Here is a 27,773-nt window from a genome sequence, read left to right on the forward strand (position 1 = left end):
TAGTGGTCAATACAGAATTACCCTTCTTTCCAAAAAATGTTTTTTTTCTACATTTGGTCATTTCAAAATGATTTTGATCTGTAAGGCATCCTTTTTCTGAAAACACTGAGCCTGACATAGGATACAAGTTAGCTATATTCATCACTTGAATGATTTCACCATTTCTCACTTCATGGATCAAAAAGATACGAATGTTATGGAAAGCAGATCATGAATGCCGGATGTACACAAAGATACTAAAGTGTTGCAGATACCTTACAACAATTAATCCCTTAACTTGTAAACATGAAACAGAAACAAATACTCTACCTGGCTTGTCCGTACGTTTCATGTTCCACCGATCAGTCAGTCTTCTCTCACCGTTGTCAGGTGTTCCAATCGGCCCAAAGCCAGCAAATGAGTTTTGGTTGTGAGTTGGTGGAGAACTTGGCAAGCTGCTGGGATTAGAGGAGTGGGGAGACTGGCTTGCTGGTGTCGAGTGGTCTATTATTTGAAGCGCATGGGAAGGAGGAAAAACATTTGAAGTGAGGTCCTTTACTTCGGTACAAGTTCAATTAAGGAAATGCCTGTCATCCCCTCAACTTACCCTAGCAATCTATTGATTTGAATCAGATCTCACTGGTGAAAGGAGTTTGCATTTTGCCGCCAATATGGATTCCACAAAGACATGCAAAGGGCACATCAGTTAACACAAATCATAGAAGAGTACAACATAGAAACAGGCTCTTTGGCCCACAATATCCACACCGAACATGCGCCAATCTATTCTGCAGGCACATGATCAATATCCCTCCGTTCCCTGCATCTCTAAGTGCCTACCTAAAATCCCCTCAAGCATCAATATATCTGCCTCTACCACCACCCGTGGCAGCATGTTCCAGGCAACCACCATAGCGTTAAAAAAACGTGTCCCACACATCTTCTTTAAACTAAGCCCTTTAGTCTTTGACTTTTCCACTCTGGGAAAATCTTTATATATTCCTCTCAGGTATCCCTTCAATACAATACAATACAATACAATTTATTTGTCATTTGAACCCCATTGAGGTTCAAACAAAATGTTGTTTCTGCAGTCATACACACAAGAACCAAGACACAACACAATTTACACAAATATCCATCACAGCGCATCTCCTCCCCGCTGTGATGGAAGGCAAAGACTTATCTCTCCCCTGCACTTCCCATTCCCCTCCCGATGTCAGAGTCAAAGTCAAAGCCCCCTGTGGGCGATGGTAATTGTCCCGCGGCCATTTACGCCGCGCCGGGTGATGCAAGGCCGCACTCCGGGTCTTGTTGTTGGAGCCCCCGGCGGGCGCTAGCAAAGTCCCACAGCCATTCCAAGCCACACCGGGCGATGATGTAAGGCCCCGCTCCAGGTACTCTTCAACCCCGCAACTCGGGCAGGTGAAGTAGCCATTGCGGAAGCCCTGAAAAGCGGTCTCCCAGCAGAGACCCGCGGGCTCCCAGTGTTCCTGTCCACCAGACCTGCGGTAAGCCTCCGAATCCCCGGGGTCGGGTCGCAGCAGCGCGCCACCACCGCTCCTCCCGCTCCGAACTCGGCCAGCTCCGCGATGGTGAGTAGGTCTGCAGGCTCCGTGACTGGAGCCCCAGGTCGTTCCTGCTGGAGGCCGCTCCACGGTGCTAGGCCCCAACGACAACGGAGACCCGACAGAGAAAAGGTTGGGTTCTCCACGATGTAAGAAAAGGTCGGGTTCTCCGTGCAGGGGATAGATTTTTAAAAGTTTCCCCCACCCCCGCCCCCCACACACATACACAAAAAAAAATTAATAAAAACTACATTCAAACGAGACAAAAAATAATGAAAACAGACGGACTGCAGAGGCCGCTGTGACGTGAGTCACGCTGCCCACCAGAAATTCAACCGTTGATGCTCCAAACAAAACAATTCAAGTTTGTACAGCATCTTTATTGCTGATACCCTCTAATCCAGGCAGCATCGTGGTAAACCTTTTCTCAACCCTCTCCAAAGCCTGCCACACCGTTACTGCAAAGGAACGACCTGAACTGCACACAATACTGCAAATGAGGTTTAACCAAAGTCCTATAAAGCTGCAACACGACTTCTTGACCCTGACGTATGAAAACAAGCATATTATTCACCTTCTTTACCACTCTATCTATTGGTGTTGCCATTTTATGGAAACTGTGGACTTGGACCCCAAGATCCCTCTGTACATCAATGCTGTTCAGGGTTTTGCTGTTCACTATATACGTTCCCCCTTACATTCAACCTTTAATGTGCAACACCTCATACTTGGATTAAACCTCATCTGTTATTTCTTGACCATTTCTGGAGCTAATCTATATCCAACTGTATACTTTGACAACTTTCCTTGCTGTCCGTAACTCCATTTTGGTTTTGTTTTCAAACTTACTATCCAACCAATTTCATTTATGTCCAAGTCGCGTGTGCGTATATAAAATGTTTGGAAAGAATTTTACATGCTACATGAAATAATTCTAAGCACATCTGTATTCTGAAAATTTAAATTTATACTGAAAACTGTGCAGCTATACAGTACCATAAAAGAACATTTTCAGTAATTGTTATTTTTTATTAGCAAAGACTGAATTTAAAAAAAACACTAACCAGAGCTGGCAGGAAGTGATGGGGACCAAGGGTTTCCATCAAATAATGAGTAACAGGAGGTCTCGTGGAATGCTTGTGGGAGTGCATTCTCTGATTTGCCACTTGGTGCCAGATTCTTGCCATAAACCTCACTGAAAATGCTGTTATTCTGAGAGTTCTCCTGAAACAAAAAAAAGCATGAAAAACTGATGGACCTACATAGAAGCTAAATTGTCTTTTAAATGGTATATTTGGGACCCACCACAAGATTTGTTCTTATTTAGTTTAAACAAAGCATTATTCAGAACAATAGACACAAAATGCTGGAGTAACCCAGCGGGACAGGCAGCCTATCTGGAGAGAAGGAATGGCCGATGTTTCGAGTTGAGATCCTTTTTCAGACAGTCAGACTAGAGCTCCCCTGACTCTAGTCTGAAGGGTCTCGACCCGAAACGTCACTCATTCCTTCTCTCCATAGGTGCTGCCTGTCCCACTGAGTTACTCCAGCATTTTGTGTCTCTCTTCAGTTTAAACCAACAACTGTAGTTCCTTCCTACACATTCAGAATAATCCATTGGAATACATGACATGATTTGTCTGCACCCTTTTCCACAATGATTACTCCAGAAACTTACTGGTTATTCCACTTCTATTCTGTGCTCCAGGATAAAGAGACATAAATAATACCAATAAACAATACATCACAACCCCATTAGAACATTTGGCCACTGTAAAGTGCCGTTGGCTTCTAGAGAGCTAGAGAGCGGATGAGAAAGTGGGAGAACGTGGAACTAGTGTAAACAGGTGATTGATGGTCGGCATGGACTCGTTGGGCTGAAGAGCCCATTTGACACTAGGTTAATAATCACCCTTTTTAAAAATAAAATGGTCAGTATAACGCATCAGCGACCATATGAAATGGCTTAGGGAAGCACAAGTACTGAAGGGCTTAAAACAACGTACACTTTAGTTGCTTGTCATAATATTTAGACCTTCCAAAGCATACAGATTTTCAAAGCACTTTTTTGTTGTTGTATTTCTTTTGTCACTGATCTGCCTGACCTGCTGAGGAATCCCTGATTGGAATAAGTTTTTAATGCACACTTTCTGGCGGCAAATTTGACATTCAATTTGCAAACAGCAAGATCTCAAAGGCCAAATGGAATTAATGTTGAGCTATGTTTTTTGTCATTGATGAGGGATACACAGTGAGATTCAGAGGTATCGAGAGATACAGCATGGTAACAGGTCCTTTGGTCCATCAAATCTGACCAACCCATTTGCACTAATCCTGTATTAATCCTATTTTTTATTCTCCCCACATTCACAGACACTAAAAGTATTTCCTTGATTTCAAGGGTGTCTTTTTTTTGTCAACTCACCAAGACTAAGTGACAATAGCAAAAACCAGAGTAAACAAGTTGGATACTCAACAATACATGTTGAACAAAGTCTGCATCTTACAGGGCAGGTAATCTATTAAAGTTGAAGTACTGTATCAGTGAAACGCACCTCATGTAAGAAACATAGAAGTTGCCTGGTACAATCAGGTTTTTACTCTTCTAGAAATTGACGCAAATGTCTTCAGTGACTTATCTAAACAATACCATAATACCTGGATGATTACTTCATTGGCGTCTTAAGTAATATAACAAAATATAAAGTATAATTAAGTGTTGTTAGTAGTTGTTCCTCTGTGTGTTCAGGTAACAATGCTAATAACACCAAAAAACATTTGTTAGTCATACGGTGTGGAAAAAGACCATTCGGCCTAACTTGCCCACACCAACCAACCAACATTAGTCCCACCTGCCTGGGTTCGGCCTATATCCCTTTAAACCTATCCTATTCTGCCTAAATGGTTCTTAATTGTTGTACCTGAACATATATATTTTAAATGCTGTTATATTACCTGCTTCAACTACCTCCTCCGACAGCTCGTTCCATACACCTACCACCCTTTGTGTAAAAACGTTGCCCCTCAGGCTCAAATCTATCCCCCCTCACCATAAACCTATGTTCTAGATTCCCATATGCTAGGTAAAAGACACTGCGTTTACCCTATCTATTCCTCTCATGATCTTGTACATCTCTATGAGAACACCCCTCACCCTCCTGCGCTCCAAGGAATAAAGTCCTAACCTGCTCAACCTCTCCCCATAGCTCAGGCCCTCGAGACCAAGCAACATCCTTGTTATCTTTTCTGCACCCTTGCCATCTTAACACCATCTTTCCTATAACATGGTAACCAAATCTGAACACAATACTCTAAATGTGGTCTCATCAATGTTTTGTGAGATCCTAACATGACATCCCAATTTCTATACTCTGAGTGATGAAGACCAATGTGCCGAGAGCCTTCTTGTGATGCCACTTTCAAGTAACTATGTACCTACACTCCTAGGTCGCTCTGCTCTACAAAACTCCCCAGAGCCCTACCATTCATTGTTAATTTATAGAACTAGGATTTATTTTACTAAACATACCTGATTAAGTGGAAAAGGTGGCAAGGACAATAAGGATGAAGAGGTAATCAGCTCAGAGGGTCTCTCCAGCCGAGAACGATTTGGCATCTACATGAATAGAAAGGAAAAGTCATTACAAAAATCAAAAGCAATTTTATAGTGTCTACTGCTTAACAATAAATTACACCAATAAATTTGAAAGAACTCGTAATACATTTATTCATTTACTGGAAGTTTTCTGTGGCTCACATGTATGGTCATCCTAGGCACAGCCCTCTCCACATGGAAAGTATCTATAGGAGGCACTTCCTCAAGGAGGTGGCATCTATCTTCAAGGATCCCCACTATCTGGGCCATACCTTTTTCTCAATGCTACCATCAGGCAGGAGATACAGAAGTTTGAAGTCCTACACCACCAATTTCAAGAACGTTCCTACAAGCATCAAGTTCCTGAACTGGCCAGCACAACTGTAATCTTACCTCAGCAACAGAACACCACAGCCCACCTCTCGCACTACCATGGACTGTTTTTTTTTTTATTGCAGTTTTGCACTATTGCCTTGTTATTTGCAGTCGTTTTCTTTTCACTGTCTTGTCAAATTTGTGAAATCTAGGCAAGATTAATGTTTTTGTGTGTAATCTGAGTCTACTGCTGCTGCAAGCAAGATCTATGTGCAGAGGAACAGGAGATGGGCGAGGCATTAAATGACGATTTCTCATCTATATTTACTGTGGAGAAACACATGAAGTGATGTAATTTAGGGAATGCCAAATAGAGATGTCTTGAAGAGAGCCCGCATTGCAGAATAATAGGTACTGAAGATTTTACTCCATATCATGGTGGACAAATCCTTGGGATCTGATCAAGTGTATTCTAGGATACTGTAGGAAGCTAGGGAAGAAATTGCAGAACCCCTAGCTGTGATATGTGTATCAATGATGGCCGCAGGTGATGTGCCAGAAGACTGGAGGGTGGCCAATGTTTGGCTATCTATGAAAGGTTGCCAGGAAAACACAATGAACTATAGATCAGAGAGCCTAACATCAGTGTGGTAGGCAAGTTACCAGAAGAGATTTGGAGAGATATGATCTATAGGTATTTTAAAAGTCAAGATTAGACTGCGGATAATCAACACGGCAAGGACTACATTTGATACATCGCATCTCAGTAGTAATTAACTGAAATAAGTGTGAAGATGTGCAAATTAAATTAATTCTCGTGGAATTTTTGAAAATTAAACCACACCATTTTTTCAGCTCTCATTACTCGATGCCTGCACATATTACGCAGCTTCACAATATGGAAAATTCTGATCCAGCGAGTTTTTCCATGAACACAACATCCCCTCATCCTCCAAAATGCACGCGTATCCTGCGAGGAATTCCTTGCTTAAATTTTATAATGTCAGCCGACTGCTGTGGAAGCCATGAAATAGCACGGTGATTTGTAACTAACCTGAACTATGTTTAGGAACTATTTATAAAACAATTATACAACTATATTCATGCAACTTATGCAACCCCAAAAAATGTTTTACATTAGCCAAATGAAAAAATAAATTAGTAGCCACTCTATTTAAAACTTGCTTAATTATTCAGAAAAATACAATGGGTCACATACGTACAATACAGCAGTGACTACACTTTAGCAGCACTTCATTTAGTTGGAAGTGCTTTTTGAAAGGCCATTCACACAGAGACAAATTTTCTATTTCCCCTTTTTTAAAGACCGAACAATGAGAAATGCATGCAGAATGTATACTTTGGATATTTGGCAAAATTCAGTATATGCCATTAAAAAAGGCAATTGAAAATATGGCATTCAAATCTCTCCATTGCAATTTCAGACAACAGTTGCAAGATGCCAATGAAACTTGCACAATGCCAGAATGGTAGCCCGAGTAATTGTGACCTCCAAACTTCAAAAATGCTTTGTGTACAAGTGGTCAACTCGTTTCATACTACTGAGTATCGGCTAAGTTCAAGGATAGAAGTACAATGGAATAAAATCACGTCAATTGAATATATACAAAAACAAACCTAGAGATTAGGAGCAAGAATAAACCACTCAGTCCCTCCAGCCTTTCTCTGTCATTTAATAATTCACAACAGATCTAATTACAAACTCAAATCCACATTTCCATTCACCAACGATAATCTTTCATTTTGTAAGAAGGAACTGTGGATGCTGGTTTACATTGAAGATAAACACCAAATGCTGGAGTAACTCAGCAGGACAGGCAGCATCCCTGGGGTCTGAAGAAGGGTCTAAAGCCAAAATGTCACCCATTTCTTGTCTCCAGAGATGCTGCATGTTCTGCTCAGTTACTCCAAAAACCTTTCATTGCCTTGCTTAGCACATATCCATCTACCTCTATCTGAAAAACATTCTCAAACTCTGCTGATACTACCATTTAGACTTTAGTTACAGTGCTAAAAAAGGCGCTTCGGCCCATATAATCTGTGCAGACCAGTGATCAACCCATACACGAACACTATCCTATACACACTAGGGACAATTCACAATGTTACCAAAGCCAATTAACCTACAAATCTGTATGTCTTTGTAGTGTGGGAGGAAACTGGAGCACCTAGAGGAAAGCCTATGCGGTCACAGAGAGAATGTACACTCTCTACCGACAACACCCATAGTCAGGATCAAACCAAAGTCTCTGCTGCAACTCTACCACTGCACCACTGTGCCAACCTTGATGTTGTCTTTATTTTAAATTGTCATCGCTTACTTTTAAATAGCATCCCAAAGACGTGCCAGTTTGTAAGTTCATTGGCCTCTTTAAATTGAGCTTAATGTGTCGGGAGTGGATGAGAAAGTGGGATAATAGAGAACTCTTGTGAACAAACGGGAATTGGATTGTGTGTTGGGACCCTTCATGAGATTCTTGCTTGAGATTCCAGAATCTACATTCTCATGTGTCTCTGTTCTAACACAAATGCTCTTTTCATAATTTAGTTTTCAACTTCTATTTGTGTGAACCCTATCTTCTCTGATCTTCACACTTATTTTTTTCCAATTACACAATCAAATCAGTTACTCCTATTTTGTGTGACTAGGAAGTTATAAACACTGATTTGCTTTAGTTTTATGCAGGCATCTGTTAAACGTTGTTTAAGAGGGAACTGCAGATGCTGGAGAATCGAAGGTTACACAAAAAAGCTGGAGAAACTCAGCGGGTGCAGCAGCATCTATGGAGCGAAGGAAATAGGCAACGTTTCGGGCCGAAACCCTTCTTCAGACTGATCGGGGGCGGGGGTGGGTGGGGACAAGAAAGGGAAAAGGAGGAGGAGCCCGAAGGCTGGGGGATGGGAGGAGACAGCAGTGGGGCTGAGGAAGGGGAGGAGACAGCAAGGACTAACAAAATTGGGAGAATTCGATGTTCATTCCCCCGGGATGCAGACTCCCCAAACGGAATATGAGGTGCTGTTCCTCCAATTTCCGGTGCTGCTTGCTGTGGCCATGGAGGAGACCCAGGACAGAGAGGTCGGAGACGGAGTGGGAGGGGGAGTTGAAGTGCTGAGCCACCGGGAGGTCAGCTTGGTTATTGCGGACCGAGCGGAGGTGTTCGGCGAAACGATCGCCCAACCTCCGCTTGGTCTCACCGATATAGATCTGCTGACATCTAGAGCAGCGGACGCAATAGATGAGGTTGGAAGAGATGCAGGTAAACCTCTGTCGCACCTGGAACGATTGCTTGGGTCCTTGAACGGAGTCGAGGGGGGAGGTAAAGGGACAAGTGTTGCATCTCTTGCGGTTGCAAGGGAAAGTGCCCGGGGAGGGGGTGGACCAAGAGGGAAGGGAAGAATTGACAAGGGAGTTATGGAGGGAGCGGTCTTTGCGGAAGGCAGATATGGGGGGAGATGGGAAGATGTGGCGAGTGGTGGGGTCACGTTGGAGGTGGCGAAACTGACGGAGGATTACTTTTTGTATGTGACGGCTGGTGGGGTGAAAGGTGAGGACTAGGGGGACTCGGCCCTTGTTGCGAGTGCGGGGATGGGGAGAGAGAGCAGTGTTGTGGGGTATGGAAGAGACCCTGGTGCGAGCCTCATTTATGGTGGAGGAGGGGAACCCCCGTTCCCTGAATAATGAGGACATTTCAGATGTCCTGGTGTGGAACGCCTCATCCGTGGAGCAGATGCGGCGTAGACGGAGGAATTGGGAGTAGGGGATGGAGTCCTTACAGGAAGCAGGGTGGGAAGAAGTGTAGTCCAGATAGCCATGGGAGTCAGTGGGTTTATAGTGTATGTCGGTCAGAAGTCTATCACCTGCAATGGAGATAGTGAGGTCAAGGAATGGTAGGGAAGTGTCGGAAATGGTCCAGGTGTATTTGAGTGCCGGATGGAAGTTAGTGGTGAAGTGGATGAAGTCAGTCAGTTGTGTTCGGGTGCAGGAGGTGGCACCAAAGCAGTCGTCGATGTAGCGGAGGTAGAGGTCGGGGATGGGGCCCTGGTATGTATTGAACAAGGATTGCTCGACGTAACCTACAAATAGGCAGGCATAGCTGGGGCCCATGCGTGTGCCCATAGCTACGCCTTGTATTTGGAGGAAATGGGAGGAGTCGAACGTGAAGTTATTGAGGGTAAGGACCAGCTCCGCTAGGCGGAGGAGAGTGTCAGTGGCTGGGTATAGGTTGCTTCTCTGGTCGAGGAAGAACCGGAGGGCTATGAGACCATCGTGGTGGGGGATGGAGGTGTAGAGTGATTGGACGTCCATGGTGAAGATGAGGGGGTGAGGGCCTAGAGAATTGAATGTGCGGAGACGACGGAGAGTGTCTGAGGTGTCTTGAACATAGGTAGGGAGGGATTTAACCAAGGGTGATAGGATGGAGTCAAGGTATTTGGAAATGAGTTCTGCTAAACGTTGATTGTTGCATTGCTGGTACATTTAAAAATGAATTAGCAGAGGTAAAAAAGGGAAAGCAAGAAATAAAGACAAACACTCAACCTACTTTGATCAATTCTAAAATGTACAAACATCAACAGAATTTTTGCCAAACATGGCAATGCTTATTCTGTCAACTGAACAATTAGGCTTACTCAGAAAAAATGATAAAGATGACACTATAATGAACAGTCACATTTTCCCATCTACCCCCCAACCCTGGATTAACTTAATTGATTTTTTAACCTACAACCAGAACATTTTGATTGCAGTTATTTATATCTTAATCCAACAAGGCAATAGTGCACTTAATTTGGCGGTGTCAAATTTCCAGAATTCCAGGAGTAAACTATCCTATTTTAAGGTAGCTTGCAAGTAATTGGAGTACAAGGGGATACGTTTTATCAAGTTTCTTTTATAGTTAGCTAGAATTGTACAACCACATTTTCTGTCCAATCAGCAATAGTGGACATGACAACATGTCTAGGAGCATGGTGGTGAACTTAAGAGTCAAAGCAGAAGGCATTTTACTGAATAAACAGATCATGAGGCTGTATACAATAGCAATCAATTCGCAACCCATTTCCTCTGACATGCTCCTGTACATCAAGCAACCACATAGTAGTTCGCTACTACCTCAGTGTTTACCGGCATCTCCATTGGTACTCAACCTCAACAAACCCTTTACTATATGTCCCCATCTCACATCCATTCTATGGCAGCGCAAGCACAATCTATGCTTCTGTGAAGCAATAAGTCTTCTACATGCACAAGTAACCGCTCAGCAAAAGAACTGCAAATGGATAGTTCCCCACTAGAAGGCAAGAAACAAACTGTATGTACTGAGAAATTATTGGTATCTTTGAGCTCGAGTTGGGTACCAAAGAAACAATTAAACTAGGGAAACACTTTAAAATAGTCACTAAAACTCAATACCATAGAACTTGATAAGACAAAGGACTTGCAAATAGTTTAAAAAATGCTGATAGTAAGTACTTCCTATTTCTCAAAACATAGCTTAATCGTCGAGTCTGGTCAAATGGCACAACCCAACAGAACTGAACTACAAGTGCTTTGATTCGGGTCAGATATTTTTTTAAATTCCTCAGGTTCAAATGTTCTATTGTGTTAAAGTAAGTTTTTCAGGAAGCCTGGGCACCCTCTTTGGACCTAACAAACGGCGTATTAATACGGGGAAAAACAAAATAGCAAATACTGGAATCTGAATTAGAGTTAACATTTCAGGCCAAATACCCTTCTTCAGACAGATGAATATTTCAGCAATTTAGTCATTAACATACTAAAGTTGATAGCTCACATCCACAGATAGGGGCCAGGAGTAGTATGGGCCTGCGCTGTGCATGCATGCAGCTTGCCAACCTCACCATTTTTAATGTCCCATCATAATACGCAAGCAGTCACCAACAAAGCAGTTAATTTTACATCAAATACAACATTTCTTCTAAACTTTCTCCGTAATCACAACTTGTCCACGAAACATTACAAGATGTAATTTTACCTGCAGCCACATCTTGTGGTCCATTAACTAACAAGGTTGATTAACTATCTTATCACTGAATTTGACCTCGAGATGAAACAAACTGAGGGAATTAACGAGTTCCTTATTTTAAAGTATAAATGGAGTAAAGCAGAGTACTGCAGAATGCAAGGCATAAATTTGATATCTCATATGTAGTAATACAATTTAAAAGCTTACATTGTCACACCTGATTTGAGGCCTAGATAATTTCAATGTATTTCTAGTGCTAAATAAAAACAGAGAAGTGGAAGAATCTAAATCTGAAAGCAAACCAAAAACACTTTAACACAAATATACATCTTTTGAAAAGGTGAATAGAGTGGTTACAATATATGGAGGATTTGTTTAGATGGAATAGAGGAATAAAGGGATATTGGAATACATTGTAGATTACACTGCACATTATAAAAACAAACCATGATTTATTTTTAGAGGGGCAGAATTGAAAAGTAGGCAAGGGGTGCTAAACCTGTATCAAACCTTGGTTTAGAGTACAGCATACAGTTCATCTCTTAATCTCCATTTTTTTTAATGTACTGATGAAGGTTCAGAGATGAGACTAGAAATGAAATTGTATAGAGTTCAAGAAAAGATGAACAGACTGGCTCTATCTTCTCTTGAGAAAAGGCAGCTGAAAGCTTCTGAATTTTTAGAGGCCTATAATGGGCATTGATACAGTGGATACAAAGATAATGTTGCACCTTATAGGGAATAGCATGTCTAGATTACAAAATAATCACCAAGAAATGCGAAATTAGATTTTGGAGAAACTTTAGCAAAGAATGAGGAGAATGTCACAGGGAGGGGTTGCGGTGAGCATCAAAGTGAAGGGTTACGCCAATAGTATTATTGGAAGACATTTGGGAGAGGCTCTAAAGGAGCATAAATATTGTCATATTTGTAGACAATTTGGCCAAATTCTGTACAATCATCTGGAGGCAAAATAATGGAAACCAAAGTAGCATTTATTCTATACCAAAAGCAACATTTTCATGAATAGTGAAAATGTACATACTTTTCAATTTTGTAACCAGGATACATCATAATGGATAAGACTTGATAAAATGTCATGACCTATTGTACTGACAAACAATTATGAACTATTCTTTCAAATTCAGATTTTCCCATCTGCTATGTTAATGCACCTTGCCATTTTCAGTCATCACAAATTCTCTTGCTCAATTCTCATGATTGGTATTTAATATTTGTACAATTTGAGTAATCATATTTTAATGTCCAACCAATCTCCAATGGCAATGCCCATAGTGTTAAATAATGGGTTATATCATGGCAAATCAATTTATATTTCTCATATAGAGATATTACAGCTAGTAATTCAGCGCCTGAGATCAATGGAAATTTCAAATAAATTCAAAGCAAAAATTTCAAGTACATTGTCGATAACAGCAACATTTCTGAGAAGTGTGCAGCATTTACAACTGAATAGCTATTTAGTCTAGAATAAATATGTGAATCAGAATTACTTTCTTAATAAGAAAACAGGTAAATTCTACCCCAAAAATGAAATATGTTGTGCAACTTTATTAAATAATTATCAAGGGAAACCATTAGAGTGCGAGAAGCCATTTGTCCATGTTTCCAGTGAAACTAAAGATGAAAAGACAACAGATGCAGAGATATGGGTGAGGGAGGACAAAGGAAGAAGAACAAAAATAAAAGGGAGAAAAAGGGAAGCAGAGGCTGGTGGTGCTGATGGCAATAGTAATATAAAAGGCATTTACTGGCAAATCACTATCATAGATTTCCTGTCGGCTTAACAGTCACCAATAAAAACCAATTAAGCTATACATCAAATAAAGCCTTCAGCATAAAAACAAATTGCTAGAGGAACTCAATTGTGCAGGCAACATTTGTGGAACCAAACAGACCGATGAAAAAGGGTCCCTCCAGCAGTTTGTTTTTTGCTTCAGATTCCAGCATCTGCCGTTTCTTGCGTCTCCGGGCATTCAGAACAGATGGAATGGCACAATAAAACATTGCTACACAGAAGCCAGAAAGTTGTTGTCATAACACTTGTTCTGTAATGCACACATTACACCAATTTACATCCCAACAATATTTCAGAAAAGGGATATTGAATTCTACTTCCTGGAATTTGTGTTGCCCCCCCTTTCACAAGTACATGTCTCAGCATCTGTTTTCATAATATTTATCTAATTGTTCTTCATCCTTTTACAATAGACAATAGGCAATAGATGCAGGACTAGGCCATTCGGCCCTTTGAGCCATTCAATATGATCATGGCTGATCATCTCCAATCAGTACCCCGTTACTGCCTTCTCCCCATATCCCGATTCCGCTATTTTTAAGAGCCCTATCTCTCTTGCTCTCTTGAAAGCATCCAGAGAACCTGTCTCCACTGCCATCTGCCCATTGTGCTATCTGTCGTCCTAGAATCCTGAGGCATAGAATTCCACAGACTCACCACTCTCTTTGAGAAAAAATGTTTCCTCGTCTCCGTTCTAACCAATCTCTATGTATTATTCTATGTACACTTGCCATCCTGTCCAGCTAGTCCTCTTTTTTGACTTATACTTTATTCCTTCCCTCGAGATCCATCATCAGGCCTTTTTTGTAAACTAATAAATCTAACAGTTTAATGTACACATCAAATTTGTTTGTGATGTTAATCCTAAAAGATGTACAGCTGCAAATAAATGTGTAAGTATTTGGAGGATTAAAATAAATCAAATTGTTATATGTCACTTGAGTGGAATAATCATTTAAATAAAAAAATGCAGGTGGCAGAATAAAGTAATTTACTGTCATTGCAGCTTTGAATAACTACAATACCAATAACTTAAAAACACTTATCAAGAACAGAAATGTAAGACAGAAAGCAGAAGATCAAAGAAGTACATACAAAGAAACTACGCCCCGAAGAACTGCCAAGAGGGCCAGCCAAGGCCTGGTAGAAATCATGGGGTTTGGAAAAAGCCAGCTCTTCCTCCTCCTCAAAGTCAGCAATACTTTTTAACAAATCAGGAGGCAACAGAGGTGAGCTCTTGGCATCCTATAGTCAGAAGAAGAACAGAGGAAGAAAGCATACTCAGAGAGAGGAATCAAAAATAAACAAAGTTTCAGATCAGGTCTTAGATGTGAAAAAACTGAAAATGTGTTAATTAACAAAAAGATCTCTGCCAAAGTGTAAGAGTCTAATCATCATAATTTATTCAATAAGTTCATTTGAAGGAAATAAAGTGTTTAGAAGCAGAGGCCCAAGTTTAACATGTAATAAAACTAGGTAAGTGTTTAAATATTATAAATCACAGAATTTCCAAATGGATTGCTGAAGCCCATCCTTATTGTATAGTAAACAATGAAATATATAGTCTTTTTAGATACACATAAACAATTTAGTTTTGATGAATTTTACCTCTTACAGTTTTCTGCTATTCTAGCTCGTAGCCTCAATTTGCAATAATCTTATACAATTCCACATGTAAATAATTATGATTTTATAATTAAGTAATATTAATAGCCATGAAATACTTTAAATAGAGTTGGTACAGGCATAAGACCCAAACCAATGAACAGGATTAGTTAGTGTAATGTATTAGTGATTAGAAACAATTAAAAATTGAAATGCACAAACTGAAAATGTAACAAGATTTACTGATTGCTGAACATTAACGGCAATTGTGCAACATAGATCAGAGAATAGAACAGATATGGAATGAGCTGAAGATAAGCAAGGAAGCCGTTTGAAGATTCCTCTAAATTACAAAATGGTCTTGATCATCTGCGATTCTGTATCAATTCATTTGTAAGATATTTATCATGTTTTGTTTTAACTGCAAATCAAGCATTTATTAGCCATCTTTAACTACCACCGACGATGAGCCACCTTCTTAAATTGACTAACTCTTTGGGGGGGGGGGGGTGAAGGACAGGATGGTCCAACATTGCTCTTAAGACCCAGGATTTACAACCAATGTCAAAGATATGGTGATTCCAAGTGAAAACTGCACAATTTGGAGTGGAACTTTGCAGGCAGTCCATTTTGTTGCATCTGTCCCTATTTTTTTTTCTGACCAGAAGCGGATGCAGGTTTTGGATTTTTTTTTGAAAAGGCTCTCAAGTTGCTGCAGTGTATTTTATAGAATACACAGGCTCTGACCCGCTGCTGTTGTGGTAGTACTTTGATCATTTTCTTCTCCCCTCCCCATTCCTCCTCATTTTCAAGGCTCTGGGCCTTTGCTGGCAAGGCAAACATTTATTACCCATGTAATGATCCACCATGTTGAACTGCTGTAGTCCTTATTGAAAGACTATTTCCACAGCACTATCAAATAGGGAGAACCATAATTATACAAAGACAAAGGGCAGTGTGGAATACTTAAAACAGGACAACCATTTGGTCTTTCAGCTCCATGCTAATTCCTAACAGACCATTCAGATTTGTCCCATTCCTCCTATCATTATTTCCCCATACCCATGCAACTTACACATGCCCATCAAGTCACCTTTGATATCTTTAATCTTGAGCAACATTGTAGGTAATTAATCTCCCATCGGGTCGGGTGGGAACCTGCATGTCGGAGTGCTCCCACATGCATTAATAGCAGAGGTTGATGGTGTGGGATTAACATGGATGAGGAACTGCTGTGCATGGAGCACATGCTACAAAGGACAATCACTGTGCAGTGTTGGTGGGGGAAATGAAAATTTAGCATGGTTGATGGTGTGTCAATCGATATGTTTTGTCCTGGGTACAGCATCTTCAGAGCTGTTGGTGCTGCACTCATTCAGGAAAAGAGATGTGTTCCATCACAGTCCCAACCTATACCCTGTGGATAGTAGAAAGACTTTGCAGCATCAGATGATGGCTCACTGGTTGCAGGATGCCCAATCTCTGATCTGCTCAAAATCACTGTATGTAGTTAGATTTCTGGTTAATGTCGACTCTCAGGACACTGATGCTGGGGAGCTCAGTGAAGGTAATGCCCCTCATTAAATGCCAACTGTAGGTGGTTAGGCTCTCTTTAGCCTTAATGTTGTTTGGGACGATGCATGCAGACACTGGTTGCTTCATTTACTGAGAAGCTGCAACGGGAAGTGAACAATATGCAATCATCTACAAATTTCCCATTTATGACTATTAAGGAAGGTCACTGATGGAACCTGAAGATTGTTCGGCTTAGGACAGGCCTGGAGCTGGGATGATTGACAAAATCAGCTTTTATAGATGTTTACACTAAAAGCTGGAGTAACTCAGTGGGATAGGCAGCATCTCTGGAGCGTAGAAATGAGTGAAATTTCGGGTCGAGACCCTTCTTCAGACTTATGACTCCCACCAATGCAATGCTTTCTCTGATGTTCATGACTTCAGTTTTGCCAATTGCTTTAAAGCCACGTGGTCAAATACTGCCTTGATGTCAAATGAGGTTGGACACTTCCCTCACCTCAAGAACTCAGCTCTCACATCCATGTTTTCACCAAGGCTGCGATATGGTCTGGAACCAAGTGATCCTCACAAATCTCAAACAGCACATCAGTGTGCAGGTTAACATAGCACTGGATGTTGATGGCCCCTTCCATCACTTTACTGGTGATTGTTTGAGTAGATAGTAATTAAACAGGATTAGATTTAATTTGCTTTTTGCGAATGAGACATACCTGGGACATTTTCCACATTATTGTGCAGCTTCCTGTAACTGTACTGGAACAGCTTGGCTGTGGGCACTGCTGTACTGGACAGCAGATCTTTAGTACTATAACTAGTGTTGTTTTGTGCCATAGCCTTGGCATTGTTCTTTGCTTCTCCAGTTAAGTTTATGATGAACCAAAAATATTGATCATGGCAAACACTTCGATGATAATGTCAATGGTAGGTTGCCAAATTCTCTCTTTTGATCTGTCACACCTCTCTTTTTAATTGGAATGGCTTTCAGTGCATAAACAAGATGTGGCAAACTAGCCAATGCCTAAATGATTCCTAGTTCTTGCTGCATTCATGAATGGACTGCTTAATAAAAGTAAATTATTGCAGGTAGTGAATAAACTAAACCTAATGTAATTGTTGTTTAACAATCCACTTGTGACCATACCACAGAGGAAAGGTCATCACTAAAACAGATAATGGCGAGGTCCCCAGCAGTGATGCCCTGGATATGCGGCGATTGATCTCAAACCACTATCATTTTTTTCCAATGCAAGACATAATTCTAGCTAGTGAAAAGCTTTCGCTTTAAACTCAAATTCAAAACTCCAACTCTAAACGGTTATTTTCTCAAATCCTCATATTAATGAAACTCAAAGAAAAATGTAAAACTCAGAATTAATCTGCTATTTCTTCTCATGCCTTCAATGATTTTAGTTTCATTATCAAAGATTCTTTGCATTGAACAGGTTCCTTCCCAAAAGATGTTAGACACCAGAATGGATTTCAAATCTTAAACTAAATGGTAAAATTAATGTTTTTCCCAGGCAAAATTAAAAAACCTCAGAATTGAAATACAAGTTCAACTAATTTAAATGCACATATTTTTTTGTTCATGTCATACTAAATGCAAACTATTTCTATTTACAGCTTACCTCGTATGACTGCATTCTAGTCATATTATCCTGATCTGTTCGAAAAACTCCTTGGTGCCGTTTCACCATATGATCGTTACTCAGCTGATGTCCCATCATGTGTCGCATGTCTGACAGAAGAACAAACATTTTAATGGTGTGAAAAGTCACTTAGGTTAGTGTCAATTCTTACATTAAACACACCTGCAAACTCAATTATTTCCACAATTAAGATCCTATTCTCAAGCCCTCCCTGATAGCTTACAATCATCAAGATTTTCTTGATTTCTTCCTCTTACACCGATTCATATGTTTGAAAGAAAAATCACCTGGATTAATGGTAATTCCCTTTGAAATCTTCAAATGGCGTTTTAATTATTGGGGAATTGATGTGTTAAATTAGGAGAGCAGATAATGTATTTGGGCTACAATTAGTGCAGCCCTTTTTTTTTTTACTCAATATATTAAGTAGACAATGTGTTCAAATGTTATTCTCCAGTTAACCCTTTGTGGTGACACAAATAGAAGAGAGTATCCTAATACAGTAACATTTAAAATATCACACCTGGATAAAACCAAACAACAATTCAAACATGCTAATTGGAAATCTATAATAGAAAAAGTATTTAAAAGCTTCATTACCGTTTATGAAACGATAATCAAACCAGCATATACAAGTCAAACCTGATTAAAGACAGATGAACTAAGTCCTTGCCACCCATTGACTAACTATGTGCCAATCTACATACTCGTAGTCGACTGCATATAATTCTGAGCGTTGGTAAATCGAGGATTTACCACCAGAGTCCTCTTCAATGGTGTCTAGTGAAGTCTGTTTGCTGTGACATGAATTGCGTTTGATGGCAAGTACTAAAATATCAACAGTTGGGAGTGCAGTTGGAGCTGGAGACAGGAAACTGAAACTTACATAGATGTGGCTATATTCAATGCCATTCTTAGTGTCATTGTCTTTAATGGTAACCTTTATCTGCAGGTAGTCTAGGTCCTTATTGCTTTTGAATAACAAGGGTTTAGTGGAAGGACATCTGGTTAAATTATATTATAAAAAGCAATACTAGCAATAAATAAAACTTTGGGACATTAAAAGGATTTGTCAAGTGAAAAGATCAGAACAAAACATTGTCTTCTTCATAAAATTAGGTTATGTAAAATGATAATGATTTAATATAATGCAATAACTATGTAAAATAGCTCAATGTTGTTAAAATGACAAGAAGTTAGAATCAAGAATAAACAGAATTTCTATTCCCTGAACTGATGGAAACTTTGCCAGAGTGTTAAGACAAAGCATATGAAATGCTATCAATGATTTTCTGCCACTGGGAAGACCAATGCACCATGCTCTAGGCAGTCTAGCAATTGAACAAATTTAATATCCTTTTGTGGACTGAAACATGATGTCAGCAGTTTGTGTTGCATCAGGAAGCCATTTTTCATTTGCAACATGTTTAACAATATTCAATGGGTTAAACTGCAAGGTAATAGCATGACTGAAGTAGAAGTTACTAAAATTCTAACCCATACTCTAAATGTCAACTTTACAAATGTGTGTGTCTGGAGAATGTAGAGGTAGGGTTGAAAGGTAAGGATGGTTGTGGATGTGAATTAAACAGAAGAATGAACACAGGCAAAAATTGTCTTCCCTAACTATCAGTTTACATAACAATGATACCATCTTACTGTTATTCTAATGGATTAAATCAGAAATGTTTTGGGAGACAATTCCACACTGCATCGAGCAGGTGACACAAGAATACCCATGCACATTTAACTTACCATAGTCCCATGCAAAGTCTTGCATTTTTTGCACCTCTGAAGGGTTCTGGCTAAATGGTTCCATACCAAAAGCCTTCAAATTCTTTTCCATCTGGACTTGCTGTGATTGTTGTAGTGACTTTTCAAACAGCTTTAATGGGTCCTGATGCATGTAATAGGGCTGTTGCTTCATAGACATCTGGATGGAATTCTTCTGATGTTGAGAAGAGACAGGATGATGTTGATTCCAAAGCTGGTTAGTCTGATCAGCCTGCAGATACTCATTGAGAAAATACAGGATTTTAATTGCAAGAAACTAGAAATTGATTGCCTATTCACAGCATGGCCTTTAACCGTCTATAAGATAAGCATTTCCCATTTAACATTTGATCAAGGATCACAAAAAAAATATCAGTTTATGCATTTTATAATGTTGAAACTCTCTCACTATATTTTGTTCAGTGTTTGAAAAACACCCAGTCTCTTATGGCCTCAGCATTTTACTCTCCAAACCATGAAAGTCCCAATTCCCAATGTCAAACGGTAAAAAGCCATTTTGCTGAGGTCGCCATTCGCTGAATGAGGACATCTAATTTCAATGTCCATAGCAGACCACAAAACAGATTTTAAATAGGAGCATTGATAAACAAAAACAATGCACCAAGTAAGATAGCAAAAGCACGGGAATTATTAATAGTTTGATATATAGGTAAATATCATGAATATATACTTAGTTTCAATTATGGATCTTACATGTGAATAACACAATATGCCAATTTGTTCCAAGTACATAGATCTGATTATTTTCTCAAGATACATTCATATATTTATAACCTCTGATTTATATAACCAATTTGGATCAACGATCATGGATAATTCCTGTTAAAATTATATGGTGTGTCAATAATGAGAGACAGAAGTAACACATAATTTCTAATTACGGTTGTATCATACTATGGTGTTGACATTTCTCGCATTATCTACTCGTAGACAGAAAAAAGATAATTTTCTGATTTAAGAAATGGATATTTACAAAGCTGATATAATTATTCCATATATTTGCAGTGGGTTTTCAATCACACTTCGATCTGCCACTTTCCTTACCTGCTGTGGTCCGAGATGATGTTGATTCTTTCCCAACTGTTGCGCCGACTTAGTGGGCGACTGTTGGTTCACAACCTGCACCTGAAGCTGCGATTGGGATGGAGTGACTTGCTGATGTTGCTGAGATTGCTGCTGATGTTGCTGGGGTCCTTGGTTTATTGGCCCTTGCCCAGAAGGACGCTGCTGGCTGTAAGGGACGTGGGATTGCTTCCCACCTGGTACCTGGTTTGCTGATTGTGGGTGGCCAGTAGCTTGGATGAAAGGTCCAGGTATAGACACTCCAGGTGGAAATGTATAGCCAGGAGTCATCTGGAAAGTAACTGGTGGCGACACCAGGTAGGGAGGTGGAGGAAACCCTGCAATTAACACAAAAAAGACACAAATACTGGTCATTATAAGACATGCCAGTCTATTGCGTGCAATGGAAAGGCATCATAAAACAAGTTGTCCTAGCAATGGCCAGTAACGGCGTCAACCCTTTCTCGGTGTTTTACAATTGAAAATTGTGGAGACTCATCCCAAGGAGAAAGAGGACCTTTCAACATTTCACGACTTCACCAGGTATTTTTTCTAATCTCAGCTATTTTCCTGCTTTAACCCATTTCCTGGTGTTTTAAAAAATCTATAATTTTCAGTTTTTAATGCATTCAGCAACTGAGCCTCCACAGCCCTCACAGATAGTGAATGAAGATTTGTTTTGTGCCCGTGTTAATGGCTGACCTCTTATGTTGAGCCATTAACCTTATCTCTATCCTGTCAAGCACAATAAGAATTTATAAGACAGTGCACTTGACCCCGTTCTGCTCTCTTTACACCCATGACTGCATGGAATAGCACAGCTTGCTGCTATCTGCCAGGCAGATGGTACAGGATCTTGAAGTCCACAGTTTCAGGCACAGCTACATTCTTACCAACCTGCACAACCCTAATCCTACCACTGGGAATTACCTCTTGCACAACCATGGATTTGATTTCTAATTGTAGTTTGCACCAATGTCTTGTTTTTTTTTTGTTAGTTATTTATTTTTTCACTATCTTTCAGAACTTGAGTAATTTATGTATAAAATATGTTTTTGTGTTTCTATCTATTTGCCTGTGATGCTGTTACAAGCAAAAATTTGCATCTGTACCTCATCATGTCTGTGCATATGATAATAAACTTGAGTTGACATAACATCCCATATTGAAGCATGCAACTGTTCACTCACCCGGCCGGCTAGGAAGAGGTGGAAACGCTCCTGGATGGTGAATGGGAATGAACTGCGAGTTGCTGGTTTGGTTTTGTGACTGTGTCACTGGTGTTTTCCTTGCCTCCGTTACAGGCGTCTTTCGCAATTCAGACTGAGCTTTTACCTGATAAACAAATTTAGCATTATAATGCATAATATCAAAAAAGATTACATCTTATTCAGCACAAAGTCAATACTTGCTTAGATTGGCAAGACATATTGCAAGCTTCAGATTTTCCCTCTACTTCGCAAGAATGAGACAGATTAAACAAACTGCAAAATCTTCATGCCCAAAATTCATTTCTAGCAAATATTTTGACAGCCAATTCTAAATCAAATGCCCATTAAAGTTCCTTTTTTTTTAAACAGAAAATAAAAATGCTTCCCCAAGTTTCTAGAATTATCTTTCATTGTGCGCCAGATAGATCTGGTCTTGACTTGGTTTGAAGTGTAACTTTGTCTATGGACATGCAGAGTCAAGTATCCTGTCTGACAACCTATATATTTTTAAGTTCAAGTTCTCTTTTGAGAATAGTACATTAAAACGTTCTTCCGCCTGAAATGTTAACTCTTCTATTCCTAAAGAAGTGCCTGGATCTGCTGAATATTTCCAGCTTTTTGTTTTAGATTTCCAGTATCTGCAGTTTTTTTGATTTTCGGATTTTACAGACCGTTTGTTTCATGATAATGCTCCAACACAATATTCATTCATAATTTTAAAAAAAGACAACAAAATTCTAAATACATTTTCCAGTGAAGGGGCAAGTTTCCAGGATGTGGGAACCAGGTCCTTTGCAAACCAGATGCCAAATCATTGGGATGTCCAAATGGTCCGATAGCAGATTAATGTTTTACTGTAATACCAAAGATATATTTGATCTAGCTTGGAACAAGGAACATATTTTGAGTTGCAGCAGAAGAAATTTAATGCCATAAAATATCAGTACATGGAGTTTTAGTAGATTGTGGATTCAAACTCAACCCAGAATTTCAGCGCAAAATAGACTAGCACTTCAATCTTCTCTTCGTAAGCATTCCCTTAGGGATGAAGATGAGTACTTCCATTCTCCATCTAAGTATTCTGCAGCGGCTACTGACCCCAATATACGATACACAAGTGCAGCTTGAATGTGTGGGTGGGCGGATTGTCTAATGTTAGATGCCTTTCCAGTTGCTCCTCTTTCATTTTAAATGATCATGAACTGGAGTTGATAATAAGTGGGTGAGGATGTTACAATATTGTTGGGCGATTCAGAGCCATTCTTAAAATATTTTCTGTTCTCCTGGAAATCTTGTTGGTTGGGAGTCTCACGTCAGGGGTGTGGACACTGTGGCTCATCGTACACTTGAAGGACTCTGCAGAGGATACATTGGTTATACTTCCCCTATATTTATGGTGCCTACTGTACTTTGCCCATGTCTGCGCAGGGATCACTTCTGCTCTGGATATTCAATGCTTATCTCTGAAAATTCTTCTCTTCAGTCACAGACAGAGGTGAATTTTGGTAACGATATCTATCTTTGGCAAAATATAGTACCCGAGCAAATTAAAATTGATCCATGTTTTCCCATGCCTTGCTGTGAATCTGACTATCAAGGGCAAAACATGCAATAATTTACTGAGAGGATTTTTGTCTCTGAATGTCTAATGGAAGACCCACTTTCTCATAATTAAACTGCCTTTTGATATGTACTTAGCAAGTACTGCATGTATTTGTAGATCAGTACCAAGATTGGGAGGCTTTTGTCTCTCGAATGGAGGCAATAAAGGTTGAACCGTTTCCTGCTCATCCCTAGGTTTATATGTTGTACATGTACATTAGATGTAAGATTAGACGGGACACCGGGGAGGGGACGGGGACGGGACGGCCCAGCAGCAACTCAAGAACAACCGTAGCGACAGAGAGCCGGGCCCCGACCCCGACCATGGACGAAACGCAAGCCTGTACACAATGCAGCACCACCGTTGCTGAGACTTTATAGCTCGTGACCTATGACCTGGGCATGAGCAGTCGAATACCAAACTTGCTTATTGGGTGGCTTACATCATCAATGACTTTGCAAGCACATTCCTGTACATAGAATGATGATTTAATAGTTTGCCACATTTTAAATTACTAACAATGTTTTAAAACACATAGTTGGGAAAAGGTTTCTTCACAACAGTCCAATGCCGATTGTGATTCACATTTAATTTTAAGAAATTTTAAGAAATTAAATGTTCACTCAATTGCCCATATGCCACTTTTTTGTTGATTACTCAATGTAGTATGTGTCAAAGGAGGATAATTCTTTTGTAGTTAACACTACTCAGATACTATTACAATACTCCAAACTGCGCACCAAACTGCAAAAGAAGATAGAGGCAAGAGGCAAGAAACATACAAATGAGGCTGATTTTGAGGCATAGACTGTTTAGGGGTGCCAAGTTGTAGTTTAGTTCAGTTAACGGTCATGTGTACAGAGGTACAGTGAAACATTTTTGGCTGCATGCTATCCAATCAACCCATTCATTGTACCCAGACACAGGTATAACATTTAGTGCGACAAAGTCCAAATAAAGATAGTTCAAAGATCTCCAATGTGGTTAATGGGAGGTCAGGGCTGCACTCTTGCTGATGAGAGGATCATTCAGTTGCCTAATAATAGCTAGGGAGAAACTGTCCTTGAATCTGGCATTATGATTTTTCAAACTGCTATACCTTTTGCCTGATGGGAGAGGGAAGAAGAGAAAGTGAATGGGGTGAGATTGGTCCTTGATTATGCTGGTAGCCAAGCTGCAATGATGCGAAAACATACTGAAATGGTAACAGAAGAGCCGATATAAACATGAAGAACTTAAAATTTTAGTTATTGTAAAAGCACATCATAGTTCCCATTTAAATACCAACATGTAGTTCTTTATACTTTTAAGATTAGTAAATTACATGTTTTGAGAGAATATGTTTACATGTCACGAATCATCTTCCTGCAACTCACTGTATGTGGAAACATAGAAAAAGGAGGCAATTCAGCCATTTGTGCCTGTTTTGCATTCAATACAAACACTGCCAATCTTCTATCTCAATACTACACCCCCACTCTATCTATTCTTGTATCCTTGATATCTTTTATGTCAAGGCATCTATTGATCTCTTTTAAAAGTAAGTCTCCACCACCTCCTGTACAAGACAATTCTACAGGATCATGATCCTGTGAGAGAAAATAAATTCTTCTTGTCTCAGTCATAAATGTCTTGTGCTATTTCCTGAAATTAATCCCTTGCTGTCAACACCTTCCAACCAAGGGATACATCTTTTAAATTCGAAAAGGTCGAATTCCTGCTCATTCTTTTCATTCATTCCCAAAATGAAACATTTTTGGGCAGCACATTAAAAAATTTCAAAACGGTTCCAGTAGATTTTTCTTTGGCTAGGATTACGAAACCAACTATGCAGATGGAGTTGAAATACAAATTGACCATTGGTCTAGTTACTTGGAGAAATAGATTCTTAACGCTGAATAATGAATTACCCTGCCCCTGTTTAATGTTGGTCTTGCATATAAACTCAGACCCCTCTCACCCTGGCCACAAACTCCGAAGTACTTCCCTCTGGGAGGCGACTACGGACTGTCAAAGCCGCCACAACCAGACATAAAAACAGCTTTTTTCCACGAACAGTAGTTCAACAGCCAAAAGTCTGTAGTCTTCTTTTGCTCTGGTATGTTATTTTATTCTTCACATGTTTAAATTATAATATTTTATTTTTAATTGTCCACTGTATATCATGTTGTTATCCTTGCGAACAAAGCACCAAGGAAAATTACTTGTTTGCATACATTTTTGGCTAGTAAAATTTATTCAATTCAATTAAATGCATTGGCCCTTTAAATCAATCTTCTGTAATAAATCTTCAATCTGATTTGAGGCACACAAACACAATTCAAAAAATAAGAATTCCCTGCACTTCAGTATTATAATATATTTAAGTGAAAGAAAGTGTGTCTATAGAGCACACAGAACCAAAAATAAATTGTGAAATGTAGGAAACAGAAAATTCTGCAAACGGTGAGGATGTCAAAAAGCATGTGAGATGAAATGGAACATTAAAAACCAAACATGTTTTAACTTGCAAGAAGGGGCAGTGGGGGTGAGAACAGGTGGTGTATGAGATAAGGTGCAGTCATGGTAACAGTTACCTTAAATAGTTCAATCTCGTCTTCCCCACTCCCAATAATTTAACCTTATTTTTTTAACGTCACCCCACAATCGCAGTTGTACTTATGTTTCAATCGTATCCATTGAATCCATCCTCTGCATTACTAATGTGTTTCAGACAATTTTAATGTAGATTGAAATCACCCATTATTACTGCAATGTTACATCCATCTGTAAATTCCTGTCTGATGCCATCCCGCGCTTCATATGACAGCCTGGAGCCCTATACACAACTCCCACCAATGTCTACTGCCCTAGATGCTCTTAGCTCCATCTCCAGTGGTTCTTAACCATTTTGGCACCAGTACGCACATACGTGAACAAAATACTGTGTGTGGTATGTACCTTTGTTAGGTTCCTAAACATGGGCTCAACAAATTGATGTTATTTGTGTCCCCTTCATGACCCCCCGGCAAAGCCCCAACCGACCTCCCCATAGGGGGTCACGACCCCCAGGTTAAGAACCACTAATCTAGACTGATTCTACATCTGCCTTTTATGAGCAAATGTATTTCAGTCATAAAGACATACTGCACAGAAACAGGCCCTTCTGCACAACTCATCAATGCCAATCAAGATTTCCCATCGAAGCTAGTCCTATTTGCATTCTTTCCAAATGAACGACATCCTTCTTCTAGCAGGGTGACTAAAACAGAACACAACAGTCCAAATGCACTCACCAATGACTTGTACAACTGAAACAGAACATTCCAACTTCTGTACTTTTCCCTTTTGAATGTCCTTGCTAAAGATTGATCACCCTTGGACATTCAACATCTAGCCTTGATTATCCTGTGGTTGTATCTCTAACTGCAATTATATCTATGGCATATTTTTTGTGTAATTAAGTCATCTAACTTAATGTTTCATTGTTTTTTTTTTAAAGTGCATCGGTCTCTACTTCTCTTTCTAGACAGGAAACCAAATGAAAAACAGTTTAATAAAGTAGGTACAATACAAAACCTTTTAAATGTAGTATTCAGTAATAAAGGTAAGCTGGTGTCTCAACACAAATTGTAGCTAACAACTTTGAATAAGAAGTAAATTCCATGTTTTAATCATATTTTATGTTTCACACATCTTTAAAGGAGATGCAAAAACAGGTAATAGACAAAAAATGCTGTAGTGCCTCAGAAGGACAGGCAGCATCTCTGGATAGAAGGAATTAGTGATGTTTCTGGTCAACACCCTTCTCCAGACTGTCTGAAGAAGAGCCTGAAGAAGGGCAACCCATTCCTTCCATCTAGAAATGCTGGCTGTCCCGCTAAGTTACTCCGGCATTTTATGTCTATCTTCGGTTTAAACCAGCATCTGCAGTTCCTTCCTACATGTAAAAACAAATTTTGGATACAAGTGTCCTGGGATATTTTTAAGCTTTACTTTATTATCCTTCATCATTTGCCTTTGTACTCAATCATGACGACCTTCAATAAATAA

At 39.7% G+C, this 27,773-nt stretch overlaps 1 protein-coding gene across 4 annotated transcripts in view; it reads right to left on the bottom strand.

Moving 5' to 3' along the window:
- Positions 1-27,773, bottom strand: part of smg7 (SMG7 nonsense mediated mRNA decay factor) — a 106,822-nt gene that overhangs the window by 3,843 nt on the left and 75,206 nt on the right. For 2 of the 4 annotated variants that reach the window (XM_055642140.1, XM_055642138.1), the window contains 7 exons: positions 22,118-22,262; positions 20,910-21,265; positions 19,827-20,085; positions 18,051-18,160; positions 5,077-5,163; positions 2,612-2,771; positions 310-483 (listed from right to left, as the gene is read on the bottom strand). In XM_055642140.1, coding sequence (XP_055498115.1) covers positions 310-483; positions 2,612-2,771; positions 5,077-5,163; positions 18,051-18,160; positions 19,827-20,085; positions 20,910-21,265; positions 22,118-22,262 — 1,291 coding nt within the window. Of the gene's footprint in view, positions 1-309; positions 484-2,611; positions 2,772-5,076; positions 5,164-14,376; positions 14,527-18,050; positions 18,161-19,826; positions 20,086-20,909; positions 21,266-22,117; positions 22,263-27,773 lie in introns of all 4 variants that reach the window. The other 2 variants (XM_055642141.1, XM_055642139.1) reach the window with 2 other exon arrangements.

This window comes from Leucoraja erinacea, chromosome 10 (assembly GCF_028641065.1).
Source record: "Leucoraja erinacea ecotype New England chromosome 10, Leri_hhj_1, whole genome shotgun sequence".
In the NCBI taxonomy this organism is placed as follows: domain Eukaryota; kingdom Metazoa; phylum Chordata; class Chondrichthyes; order Rajiformes; family Rajidae; genus Leucoraja; species Leucoraja erinaceus.